Source organism: Tachypleus tridentatus, chromosome 8 (assembly GCF_004210375.1).
Source record: "Tachypleus tridentatus isolate NWPU-2018 chromosome 8, ASM421037v1, whole genome shotgun sequence".
Taxonomy (NCBI): domain Eukaryota; kingdom Metazoa; phylum Arthropoda; class Merostomata; order Xiphosura; family Limulidae; genus Tachypleus; species Tachypleus tridentatus.
In genome coordinates this window covers 23,523,764-23,537,607 of record NC_134832.1, presented here as the reverse complement: position 1 = coordinate 23,537,607, position 13,844 = coordinate 23,523,764, and the positions used below count along the sequence as shown (strand labels likewise).

Genomic DNA, 13,844 nt, shown 5'->3' with positions numbered 1-13,844 from the left:
TCGACGATAAGCTGGTGTCTGTCGGACAACCAGTCGAATCCTCCTGCTCAACGTCAGCGAAATTTTCTTGGGCCAACCACTTAAAATTCCTGTTCTGTATCCCTCAGGGTCTTTTAAGAAATTTGCAACAGCAGTTTTGCTACGCTCAGTCTCACCAGCAAATTGAGAGATACCTTGCTTTTGCAGCTCGACAATTCTGCCACGTTCAGACTCTGTCAACGTTTTTACCCAATGTAACACAGGAGATGTCAGTGGGAGATGTTGAGAACACTAATGCTTAAACACAAATGACTAAATTTCGTTACGTGTTTACCGATAAACGCTTCGTTTCAGTATAGTCTTAAACTTTTGACCAGCTGGTATTTAGGCTAATTTCATGTTGTTCACATTTTCCCTATTAAATGCTAAAAAGTTTTCTATTTTTATTTTTCCTTTACTTATTTTCATCTTTCGAAGCTCTACTCAAATAAGTGGTTGAGTCTGACAACGCAAAATGCATAATTTTTCTTTATGTTCATTGGCCTTAAGATTTTGGCCAGCAGTGTATATTGTTCGGCTTAGATCAAAAGGAAGTAACTTGCGTGAAGAAGGGCTTTTAATATATTAAGATTTATTATGATCTTTGCACATATATATAATTGTGTCTTTTATTTTATTTAATAATCTTAATTTATATTTCTATCGTCGAATGTTGTCATTGACATAGTTTCAAAATAAACGTGTCATTAAGGAGACTTAATGTCAGCCATGCAAGAAAACAGTTCTTAAGATACAGGAAAGAGAGCTTTTCGTGCAGCATACGTTAAAAACTTATTATATATGCATCCTGTAATCGATAACGTGTTTTCCATGTTAAATATTTCTAAATATAATTTTAGTGGAAACTCTTTTTACTTCAAATTTTTAGTAATGTTAAAATCCGTAAGACCTGATTATCGTTATTACTTTAGTAACAATACAACTTTATCATAATATACAATTTTATGTTGCTATCAGAAGAAGCGAGAATAAAACTTGGGACCAAGAGAGAGTCATCGAGCAAGGTGAGCAAAGAATCGTTTGTAAAGTTATTTCTTCTCACTTCTTTTGTTTCTGTTGTTTTTTTATTTATTATTACATAAAAGTGCGATACTTATCACTCGCTCTCATTCTGCAAATAAATAAGCAAATATCTTCGGCATAACCAAACAAAAGTAATTTTGAAGAATTTAAACTTCCTCTACTGCATATAAAGATATTCAAAATAATATGAATGTAAAAACACGTAACAGAGTAAATACAAAGTAAAACTTTACTGTAAGCTGTTATCATCATCCTTTTATTGTTCTGTATACAGGAGATTTCAGACTCATCTCTTGTACTGTTTTAAGGTTAAAATATGTTAGGAGTACTATTCGGTGTCTACTTCAAATGCGCTGTTAGTGGTTGTAAAAGTTTGTTTTCTTTTTTCGAAAAGTTGCAGCATAGCTTTATTTATTAGGTCAGAGATTTCAGTGGTTAAAAACTGGCTAAGTATTTTGTACCAAAACCAAGACAGATATACTATATGAAATACTGCGAATTGTTATGATCTATTTAAAAAGTTGATTATTTTTCACTGAAAATTGATTTAATTGGTTACAAATACGTAATATATGCACCCCCCCCAATGACACAGTATATCTGAGGACTCACAACGCTAAAAATCGGATTTCGATACCCATGGTGGGCAGAATATAGATAGCCCATTGTGTAGCTTTGTGTTTAAATTTAAATAAACGTACAAAACAATATAAGCGATGTTGTTGTCTGCAGCTTCTTTTCTACTCGACGCTTGTTAAACCCATGTTTGCATGAAACCTTAGCATAGAACTATTTGGCTCACTAAATAATGGTTGGAAAGAAAATAAAACAGCTAAAGTGAAAACACATGTAACATTCAACTGAATGCATATGTACGTATGTAGCTTAAAATTTATACTCCATGAATGGACATAAAAAAGTTTCGAATAAAGCTACACGAGGGCTGCCTGTGATAACCGTCGCTAATTTAGCAGATAAAAATTACAAGGAAGGCAGCTAGTCATCACCACCAAGCACCAACTTTTAGGTTATTCTTTTATCACCGTCACATTATAATGCCCTCACATTTAAAAGGGCGAGCATATTTGGTGAGACAGGGATTTCAACCCACAATTCTCAGATTGCGAATCAAGCCCCTTAACCACATTGCTATGCCTAAAAACAAAAAAAAACACCACAATTAAAAATTAATTTAAAAACGGACGATCGTTAAAAAGTGCAGAAACAAGTTATATCAAAATACAAATATTGTATTTTGAGGCCTACAACTAGCGACTGCAAAAAAGTGTAAACAAACTGGGCTGGAAATACAGTCTGCATTATTTTCTCAAGCTACAATTCCGTATTTTGACACAAGAGGAAGTGCGTATGAGTACTGTATAGCCAATTGACTTGCTTTTAAAAGAAAGTCAAACATCCAGCGGACTCAATAATTTTTCAGTATGAATTAGCCTCAATGTAATGTAATTTAGAATAGTTCGACATAAACTTTTATTACTTTTTTAATATTTGCATGTCTTTGTGAATTTTGGATGTCAGAGAGGAAAAGCATCAAGGTGTCATGGCAACTTACATACTTCTTTACTGACAGAAGAACATAAAAATACCAAACTACTTCTTGGTGAGCTCTCTGTGGATAAGATGTTTATTGAGAAATTACTCAAAAATAAAGGTGAGATATAGCAATGAAGAGTTAAATTTTTCTTTAAATGGTATATTATTATAAATCTATTACTAAACGTAACGTATTGTAGCGTAAGGTACAATACAATAACACTGAGGATTGTCTTCATACAGTAGAATCTAATCCTAGATAATTTTGTTCTTGTATATTGTAATGTAAATGCGAATAAAATATAAGACTTTTCGAATTTCATTAGACTTATCTAATTTCATTATCGGATTTTTTAGTTTTATAGATTTTCAGACCTGAACTGTCGTAAGAATTATGAGTTATCGCTAATTGTCGGTAACAGTTGTTGATTTTTATAGCTAAATTCTAGTAAGTTTTTTTGCTTATTCACCTGGTCTACTCTTTATGTACAATGTACTTAATGGCCAGGTCAGAGACCCCTGGTTTTGAACTGTGAATCGGAGAGAGAAGACAGCAGTCGGCAGCACTCTTTTCCTCAATTAGCTACTTTGAATCGTTGGGAGACTGGTTGTCACATTTCGTTGAGGCCAGTCTTGGGCTGACGTTTGCAAAACTTACAGTTTCGTGTTTAAATTTTAGCAAGACGTACAGGCTTGCGCAATATTTGTTGTATATTTTAGAAATTATGAATTTACAGACATAATGTTTTTCATTAGTAAAAGATATGCATTACACTTTTGTTAAATGTCTCCAGATCTGACTCGTACTGTACAACCTAAAAGTAAAGAAGTGTGTGAACATGCCCAGGATGCCTTTGATTTCCTTCAGTCGAGGCAAATTTTTTGGCACCAACAAAAACCTCTCTACGCTAGGGAACACCACCGTCGCTTTCTTCGAACACATGCGCAATCAGGAGGTAACAGAAGAGGAAATATAGTCAGTCAGCATGATAGGTTTGGAAAAGCTGAAGAGAAACGAAAACAACAAAAAGATCAGGAAGCGAGAAAGAAAGTAATAAAACAGGTTATGAAAATGTTGGAAGAGATAGACAGTGGTAAGTTTAATCAAGACTCGCTGTTAAGCTACTATAGTGTTTCGAATTTTGCACAAACTACAGGTAATCTGCACTAGCCATCCCTAATTTAGCAGTGAAAGACTAGATGGAAGGCACCCACCGTCAACTTTAGGCAATTCTTTTACCAACGAATAGTGGGATTAATCGCAAACATTATAACGCTCCCCATGGCTAAAAGGGCAAGCATATTTGGTGGGATAGAGATTCGAACTCGCGATCCTCAGACTGCGATTAGAGTGCCTTAACTATCTGGCCATACTGGGCCTGGAGGAAAAACAGAACTTGATAACAAAGGTAATTTGGTCAGCAGCACCTTTCACTTAAGGGTAACTAATCGACCTTAATCTGATAAATCAGCTGTAAAATTTAATGTCGATTTAACGTAATGCCATAAAAAACCAACAACAGCGCTTATAGAGAGTGTGAAACAAACGAACTAGGACCAATTAGTTAAATTCATTTTCCCTATTAAATGCTAAATTTTTTTTTATTTTCCCTTTTCTTATCTTCATCTTTCGAAGCTCTACTCAAATAAGTGGTTGAGTCTAACAACGCAAAATGCATATTTTTTCTTCATGTTCATTGGCCTTAAGATTTTGGCCAGTAGTGTATATACTTATTTTCTCTATTGAAGGTATTGTATATATATACCGAAACAGTGTACAGCAGTTATAGTTGTTACTTACAAAAAAATGTATTTCATTTATAATTTCTAGTGTTGTACAGTGAACAGTACCAGAAGTGCCTTGATAGGGGTAAGGCTCTAACAAAATTTCTTGACAAGTGTCCAGAGGAACATCTTCCCAATAAAGCCGAGATTTTAGCCTCAGTTTACAGCAACATAGGTTCTGCACACATGGAATCAGGTGATCTGGAGTCAGCCCTGCAGTTTCATCAGAAAGACTTGGAGTTGGGAGAGCAATAGTAAGTTCACTACATTCTACAACAAGCGTTTTATGAAAATTTTAATTTCATTTTCATAAGTTTTCTCAAAATATTTTCTGTTAAAATACGAAACATTTCATATTTACACTTAATTTAAATTGAAGCCACCAAATACTTCCACTTTCAAAGTACACTTTACATGTACAATATTTCGACGTTGTCACTAGTAGTTATCTCCAAGCCATTAATTTATACATTTTTCCCTTCCTCCTGTGAGCCCCATAGTGGCACAGGGGTATGTCGGCGGACTTATACCGCTAGAAACCTGGTTTTGATACCCGTGGTGAGCACAGCACAGATAGCCGTTTTGTGCATGATAAAAAATAAAACAAATCTTCCTACTGTCACGTGATATTGCTTTTACTTTTTAAAGAGAAAGAAGTATTAATCAGATATGAAGGGTCGTCAAGTCAAACGATTGATATTTTGCGTGAAATTTGACTAAGAAATAACGAAAACACTTCCAAGGTGTTTAACGCACGCTGATACGCTGAACTATCTTTGCCTCATAAATCACCAAAGACGACACATAATCAGTGCTCGCACATTTACTGCGGTTAACGATGGCTATATCTCGTGTAAGTAACATTTTGTCACGGCGTTTTCAAAACTGTAGAAATTATATATTTTTGATAGTAATGGATGAGACTCAAATATTTTTATATTGGCTAAAACACTATTTTTTAATCTCCCGAGGCTGGTTTACCTCTGGTAAACGTGGTAACAATGAAAATATGCCAGTATTTTGAATATGCAAACCGCTAATCATAGCTGATATAAAGTTGTAATTTCTACTTTGCTTAGCATTTTGTAGGTAGTTTGATTTAATCGATGTTGGGAAGAATATGTAACAACCTTTTCAATGCAAAATATTCTTACACTCAAATCATACTGATGTGCTCAGATTTAGATTAATAATTAATAAAACAGGGATATCCCTCGTACTTAAGGACATTAAAAAAAAAAGGAATATGTATGATCTTGTTACAGCAAGACCATCTAGAAAGAGATCTGCAGCAAGTCGTACCCCAGCCGTCGTAAACAAAGTTTAACGCCTTATAATACGTGACAATCCACCAAACACTGAGTTCAGTGACAAAAGCCGTCCACGTATCTCAAGTAGCAGTACGCAATATAATCAAGGATCTCCCTTTGGAAAAGCGATAGTTCTCACGTGTGAATACGTTGCTTCCATGACATATCTGTTTAACCATGTATACCTCAAGCACCTGGATAATGAAACGGATATTGAAACTAATACATAGGAAGACGTGCCGGTAAATTTACAGGACGCAACACCTGTGGATCACTGTGCGATCGGACTGTTAAAAGGGACGCTGTGATCCATAGTACTCGTACCTTGATGAATTATACATATCACAGACTAATAACGGAATGTTTTGCAATGAAAACTACGCTGCAGGATTATTTCTAATATGCACGGTCATCGAGTTAAGTATGACCGGACATGGTGACATAGACTGTAACGACATGATGAGACTCCAAAACAATTTTTATTTAACATACTTAGCCTTTGTAGGTGCGTATATATATAAAGAAAGAAAGAAGTAAATTAGCATAAGCTTTGTATTTCCTTTGTACTTAATAGTTAAAATGTTATTGCTTTTAAAAAAAAATCACTAGCTTTTCAAATCATCACACGTTATAATCCTCAGACTGGTACATTACTTTATGAAACGTTTTTCTTTTTTACTATGTAGTTCAGTTTTAACTTTTTCACGAGTTTCCTCTAAACATGTTCAATCGAGGTAGAATGAAAGACTTGCTTTTCGAAATAATCGGGAGCTTGTCTTCACAGGTGTTAAATTATTGTTTGTTCTTAGAAACTTTGTATTTTCTTTTTAGTAACCTTGAAGAAAGTCGATCTAGAGCTATGGACAACATTGGTCGAATATTTGCTTTGAGACATGAGCTTGACAAGGCCATTGAAGTGTGAGTTAAACAAAAAGTTTTATAAGTTCATTTTCTAAAAAAAAATTCTTCCAACTTCTTGTAGTTTGAAGGAACTTTCAATTTAGACATTTTTTCCATAGGCTCGCACTTAAGTACGATGCCCATGATATATCATTTAGTAAATATATCATTATGTTTTTTTCTCGAGTTTCTTTTCTTGTTTTAAGTCAATATAATGTTGCAAAAGTAAATCATTGTTTGTGTAGAGGTAATGAAATAAAATTACATTCACTCCAGGGAAATATAGCAGGAAGATTACATTTCCTCATGTAAAGTTGCATTCTGCATTCTCTCTTGAATATGTTTGTGTGTGTGTGTGTTCCCTTATAGCAAAGTAACATCGGGCTATTTACTGTGTCTACAAAGTGGAATTACCCCCCTCCTTTTAATAGTTTTTTATCATTAGTTAATTCACCCAATATGTTCACTTGCATTGGTCATAACTAAAGGAATATAAGTGGACCATGCATTCTTGATTACATCTTTACATGGGGAATGTAATTTTCCTGACAGCTTTCCCTTGAGTGAATGTAGTTCAATTTCATTACTTTTATCCCTGGTAAGCAACAATAGTGCATATTGTTTGTATATGCTGACTTAGAATAAATAACTATTTGTATAGATACGAATATGATAGTAACCTCTGAACTATAGTAAACGTTGAACGACAGGAGCAAAAACCATTAAGAATTTTATTCATCTAGGGAAGAAAAGCAGATGGTGAATTACGCTCCATGCAATATGAACTTTAAAAAGTATAACACAGCACTTAAAGAATTCCACTACGTCGGGTTGAGTTAAACTAAAAATACAATTACCCGTAGTTTATAAATACTGAATTATCATTATTTGATTTACTGATCAATACGTTATGCTCCTCGTACTATATAATGATGTTTAGTTCTTGTTTGTTTCACAGGTGGGAAATGAAAATCCCACTGTGTAGTTTGGCTATCGAGAAAACATGGCTACACCACGAGCTCGGACGGTGCTATCTGGAGCTAAACGAACACATAAAAGCAAAGGAGTATGGTAAAAAATCACTGGAATATGCTTCAGAAGCGAAAGATGTAGTCTGGCAGTTGAATTCAAGCGTGCTAATTGGACAAGCTGAAGGTGTGATCTGGTGTCTTCTGTCACTTTATTATCGTTAAAAAATGTGTAAATCAAGAGTACATTCTAAATTAATCTATGCAGAAAAATAAATCAAGGTTAAACTTCACCATTAGTTAAACTATTCCATAAGAACAGATAAATCTAGTTTATTTTTTACTAAACTGTTCCATGGAGAATAAACCACGGTTGGGCTTCACCATTAGATAAGCTATTGCATAACGAAAGATATATCGACTTTTTTTCTACTAAACTGTTCCATACAGAAGAATAACTCGAGGTTAAATTCTCCCATCGATTAAATCGTTTCATAGGAAGGATAACCTATAAATTACGGACAGCTAGCGAACATATAACTCGAGTAGCTTCTCGAGAAATTAAATAATACGTCTTTATTTTACAAAGTATATGGGTACACAACGTCTTTTAATCGGCTTAATTTTTCCATAAAATCGACACTAGTACTGAATGTTTGAGCTAATTAAGATTTGAAGGGTTTATTACATATGGCGCACTTTAGAAGTGCAGGTCACGTGTAACATCTTATGATAAATACATCTTACTGATGGTGGCGCTGAGTGATATATTTTCTGTGCGAGTAGTTTATGTTTATGTTTTTTCTTATAGCAAAACCACAACAAGCTATCTGCTTTGTCACCGAGAGAAATCGAGCCCCTGGTTTTAGCATCGTAAATACGAAGACTTACCGTTGTCCCAGCGGGGAACACGCGAGTAGTTAATCAAATTACTTGATTTTTAATAAAACTATGTTTACATTTGGATCTTTCAATATGTAATTAAATTTTGGTCTTAGAATCGCTTTTACTTTAATAAAAATTATAATTTTGCATAACTATGTGTCAGTTGTTAAAGTATATTACTTGGAGTATAGGATTCGTTTTAATTATTTTATAATTGATATATAAATTTCAATGTTAATAGATTGTATTTCAATATTCTTGTACTAAAATTAAGAAATTTTACTTTTTTACTGTTAGTTAACACACTTTAGGTATATATGAAAGATTTAGGCGCAAAACATTTCAGTGTAACTCTTGATTAAATGGTTATTGCTTTTAAAAGTACTTGGTATTTTGCGTCAGCGAATTGACCAATATATTTTTTTTAATTCACACATTTAGCCTTATTTCTACACAAGTTTAACGTTTTACTGGTTAAGGTTCAAGAAAGCAAAAATATAGATATCGTTTTACTTTAAACTTCCATTATTCTTTAAGAGCGTTATGGCTTTTAGTCTACGTATGCACTTGCCAGACGTAACTTGACTGGATATGGAGATTGTTACAACCTTTCTATTGATTAGTTGAAGTTCACATGCTTTGAAGAATTTATAATATTTTACTTTAAGCGTTGTATATAACGCCTATAATAATATATTTGTTTTATATTAATAATTATAATCAAACGGATAAAATATTTTTATTTCAATCGCGAGATATTATCGATGATTGGTTCAGATAAAATTGAACCCCGAAAACTTTCAACATGTACTTATTAGGATCCATCGCTCACCATTGGCAGTATCCATTACTAACTGATAAGAGTGAAGTTTGAGTGGTTCAGTTATGTAGAAATTGTTAAAATACTATGAACATTATTGTGATTAATACTGTATTATTTCTATAAAATAACTAGTAATTAGTTTTGACCAAATTATTCATTCATGTTGCAGTTCTGGGAGGGAACTTAGAGAAGGCATTAGAAGCTTTCGACGTGGCTTTGAGATTTGCCAGACAACATAAAGACGGTAGCATCCAGAGAGCCGTCAAGCTGGCACAAAGTAAAATTTTAAAACAGATAGAAGAATTTAAAGAAGGTATAATATACAATATTATACAATATATAATTAATTAGATTGTTACTTCGTGATATAATTAATATTTCACTTTATCTTAGAGAATAAATGCTAGACGTAGAAAAATTACTTACTTTGTATTTGTAATTAAAATTATCAGAACAAATTAGAACCATTGCAAGGATTAAATATTCATTAAATTCAAATACAAAATTAAATCATTTTTTTTAATTTCCGTTATTTTTACACTTTCATTATTTTTTCAAAAACGTATAAATTACTTTTGTATCTGACTAGGAAAAAGACTGTTTTTACACACTCAATATTATAATTGATTAGTTGTATTGTAACTCTAGAAAAATAACCTAAATATTCTAAGTATGTGCTTTTGATACCTTCATTCTACTAGAAATGCTTAATAATTGTTACGATATTGAAGTACAAATTATCTTGATTATTTTATCAACTGTTGTTAGTCCAAGAAAACATGTTTTAAACTTCAAGGTGATCAAATTTCCAAATACCCAAAACAACAACAGAAAAGTGCATGTATATATCCAGCCTTTGATAGAAGCTCCGACATCGTTAACAGGTTTCTGCTTACCATAAATATATATAAATGTATTGCGTGTGAGTGTGTGTGCATGTATGCGCGTTAAATATGCACGGCTGTTTCATTTCAATTTACTATGAGTATTAAATTTAGTATTTTTAAAGCGATAATTTAGCGAAGTTTGCTTATATAACTATTTACAAATTATCTGCTGTATATTTCATTTGTTGTGAATTGACGTCACGTTACTCGCACCTTTTGATTTTTTTTTGTTGCCTTAAGTGATTATTATTACATTATAATGCTTCAAAGTGTGTAGAAAGTTCTAGATCTCAGTCAGGCAATATATAAATTTGTAAGTAATCAAATTAGTAAAAGTTAAATGACTAAATTATCAAAGTGAAGTTAAAGTTAAGGTCAGTTTAGTCTCAATAAACGATTTCTAAAGTGAGTTTCACAGCTTATTTTGTAATTGTCTTGTCAAAGGATGTCCTAAAGAAAGCGAACCCACTTAATTAAAGCTCTGGATACAACTGTGATAATCGTAATGCGAAGGTTGCGGATTCAAATCCCCGTCACACCAAACATGCTCGCCCTTTCAGCCGTGGAGGCGTCATAATGCGACGGTCAATCTCACTATTCGTTGGTAAAAGAGTAGCCCAAGAGTTGGCGGTGGGTGGTGATGACTATCTACCTTCCCTCTAGTCTTAGTCTTACACTGCTAAATTAGGGACGGCTAACGCTGATAGCCTTCATGTTGCTTTGTGCAAAATTCAAAGCAAACAAACTTTCTGCCAAAGATTCACAAACTTCAAACCAGACAACTGTGATAAACAACAGAGTAACAAATTTTTAAACTTGGTTTTGATATATTATTTAAAAAAAATGGATTGTGTGTGCTGTATGTTTTTGTTGAACTTTATTATCAACAAGTTACAGAAACCTATTATATAAAAACCTTACATTTGGCGAGTCAGCCAAGAATAAACAGTGATAACCAACGGCAAAGGAAGATGTGAAAGACAGCGGAAGTAAGACTATATATCTACAAATGTAATGGTTTCGAAAATGAAATCACACTTTAAACTCAAGTCAAATGATTTTGATAAATGGATATGAAAGATAACGCCTTGGCTAAAAGATGGTAATTTATGAAAGTTTGATAAAACAACAACAACAAAATGATCTAGAGAGGGAAGAGTATGGGCAGAGAAGAGAGAAAGAAGGACTAAAAATAACAGGAAAGAGAAATATTGAAAAAAAAAGAAGTAAATGAAAGGTTAAAAAAGAGAGAGAGAATAAAAATATAAATCGAGAATGATGAAAATAAGAGAGAGGATTGACTAGAAATATAGAGAACAAGAACACAAATTAGGATTGCCAAGCTCACCCAACAGAAAGATGAAGGGCTCAAAAATGACAATGAAGTCAAGGTTAGCCGACACAAACTGCCCAAATTTAATGAACAGAAAGATGGCATGGATGTTTTCCTAGAGATGTATGAAAGATTCGCCTAAAGTCAGAACTGAGAAAGGTGACTGGGATGTATGTCTCAGCTCACAAGAAAATAGCTACAAGTGTATGCAAGCATGATGTCAGAAGATGCTACGGACTGTGACAAGTTAAAAGTTGTCTTGTTGAAAAGTTATGATTTACTGAGGAAGGTTTTCGTCAGAAGTTCAGAGAAATCAAATCTAACATTGGATAAACTGTATTTCAGCTTATGAGATATTACGGAGATATTATCTGAGATAGATTAATATAGCCAAGTATGAAAATAATTTTGAGGGACTGGCACATTTACTAATACGTGTACAGTTCGTTATCACTCGTTTCACCGATATGTCCCTATTTCTAAAGAAACTAGCGCCAAAAGACGTGAATGAGATGATTAACCTTGTAGAATAGTATAAGGAAGCCTATAGAGGGGATATAACTGGCAAGTTCAAGAATAACCAGTTAAATTTGAAATTAGGGTGGCTGACCAGAACTAGGATATTTATCAAAGGTGACAATAATTCAGTGGATAAAAAGGAAAAGACGTGTTATATTTGTAATAATGCAGGGCATATATGAATTAGTGCAAGTCTACCACCAACCAGCTACAGCAGAAACTTTAACATAAAGCAGCTGGGGCTACCTATAACGATAGGGCTGACAAGAAACAAGAAAAGAGAGACTACCACCATGGATGCTGTCAGCCCAAGTTAGCAAATGGATCAAAAGAGCTTGTAGTATTTGGATATGTCCAACAAATCACAACAGCAGGTGAAGGCTATATTGGGGATAAGTAAGTAAACGTTCTATAAGACACTAGATGCAATAGTGCAGCAGTGAGAACCAATCTAATCGATGGGACAGTAAGAAAGTTTCCTATAGCAAGAATAAAGGTGGAACCATGAGACCATGTGTATGAAGGTACACATCTAAGACTTGGTGATTGACAATATACTAGACAGTATAAGTTTGAAGGAACGAGACAGATAAGTCACACAGTGATGGCACATCTGCAATCACCACAAGAGTTTGAGGAAAAAAGAGCAAGAAAGCAAATAAGCCCTTTCAAGTCTCCAAAAGTAATATTTAAAATGTAGATTTACAGAAATTGAAGTAAACATAGAAAAAAAGATCTTTCGCTGAAGAATCTTTGGAACTGTGCCCAGAAGAAAGTCGAGCACAAGACCATGGAGTAAGGGACTTATAAAATAGAGGAACAGAAAGGAGTATTGTACCGGATCTATCAAAGCAGTTCTACAGGAGAAGTTAACACATCAAAGGTAGTCAGAAATACTTCCATGACAAAACGACCAAGAGTCGATGTTCCAAAGTTGGAAAGAAAATCTTGTTTCTGCTACATACAGAAACAACAACATCAACCTGCAATGGAAGGGACTTTTTGAAGTACAGGAAGGGGTAAACAGAAAGGACTGTAAAAGTGTGCAGTAATACCAAGACTTATCATGTCAACCTGTTGAAGAAGTACTTCGAGAGGAAAGAATACCTAATGAATGCAACTATTAAGGCACAGGTGGACATGACAAGTATAGCTCTCCTAGATGCAGAACCAGAAGACAATGATTTCGTCATAGAAAATGAAGACCTACTAGACCTAAGACCACTAGGTGGAGATGAGACACACACACAAGATGTAACATTGGTGAAGAACTGACTGATAAGCAGAAGAAGGAGCTACGAGACGAGATCTATTGTATCAATATGCGAATATCTTCACAGATAGACCAGACAAGACAGTTGTTTTATGTTGAATTTCGCACAAAGCTACTCGAGGGCTATCTGCGCTAGCCGCCCTTAATTTAGCAGTGTAAGACTAGAGGGAAGGCAGCTAGTCATCACCACCCACCGACAACTTTTGGGCTACTCTTTTTACTAACGAATAGTGGGATTGACCGTAATATTATAACACCCCCACGGCTGGGAAGGCGAGCATGTGTGATGCGACTGGGATTCGAACCCGCGACCCTCGGATTACGAGTCGAACGCCTTAACACGCTTGGCTATGCCGGGCCAGACAAGACAGACATTATGCAACAGAAGATCGAGGCTACAACCAGAAATCCTATCAGGGTTAAACCCTATCGGATGCCTTATGTGATGAGACCATCAAATGTATCTCAGAACAGCTGGTATGGGTATAAACACTTTTACTGTTAAGCAGAGAACAATGTGTCGACCTTCCTAGGTTATCTTCAGG

General features: G+C 34.4%; 1 protein-coding gene across 3 annotated transcripts in view; it reads left to right on the top strand.

The window, feature by feature from the left end:
* Positions 1-13,844, top strand: part of LOC143258677 (outer dynein arm-docking complex subunit 4-like) — a 32,863-nt gene that overhangs the window by 11,967 nt on the left and 7,052 nt on the right. For 2 of the 3 annotated variants that reach the window (XM_076518064.1, XM_076518062.1), the window contains exons 4-11: positions 997-1,043; positions 2,602-2,734; positions 3,411-3,710; positions 4,448-4,655; positions 6,543-6,629; positions 7,570-7,766; positions 8,391-8,495; positions 9,457-9,600. In XM_076518064.1, the coding sequence (XP_076374179.1) occupies positions 997-1,043; positions 2,602-2,734; positions 3,411-3,710; positions 4,448-4,655; positions 6,543-6,629; positions 7,570-7,766; positions 8,391-8,495; positions 9,457-9,600 (1,221 nt within the window). The remainder of the gene's footprint in view (positions 1-996; positions 1,044-2,601; positions 2,735-3,410; positions 3,711-4,447; positions 4,656-6,542; positions 6,630-7,569; positions 7,767-8,390; positions 8,496-9,456; positions 9,601-13,844) is intronic. The other variant, XM_076518063.1, reaches the window with a different exon arrangement.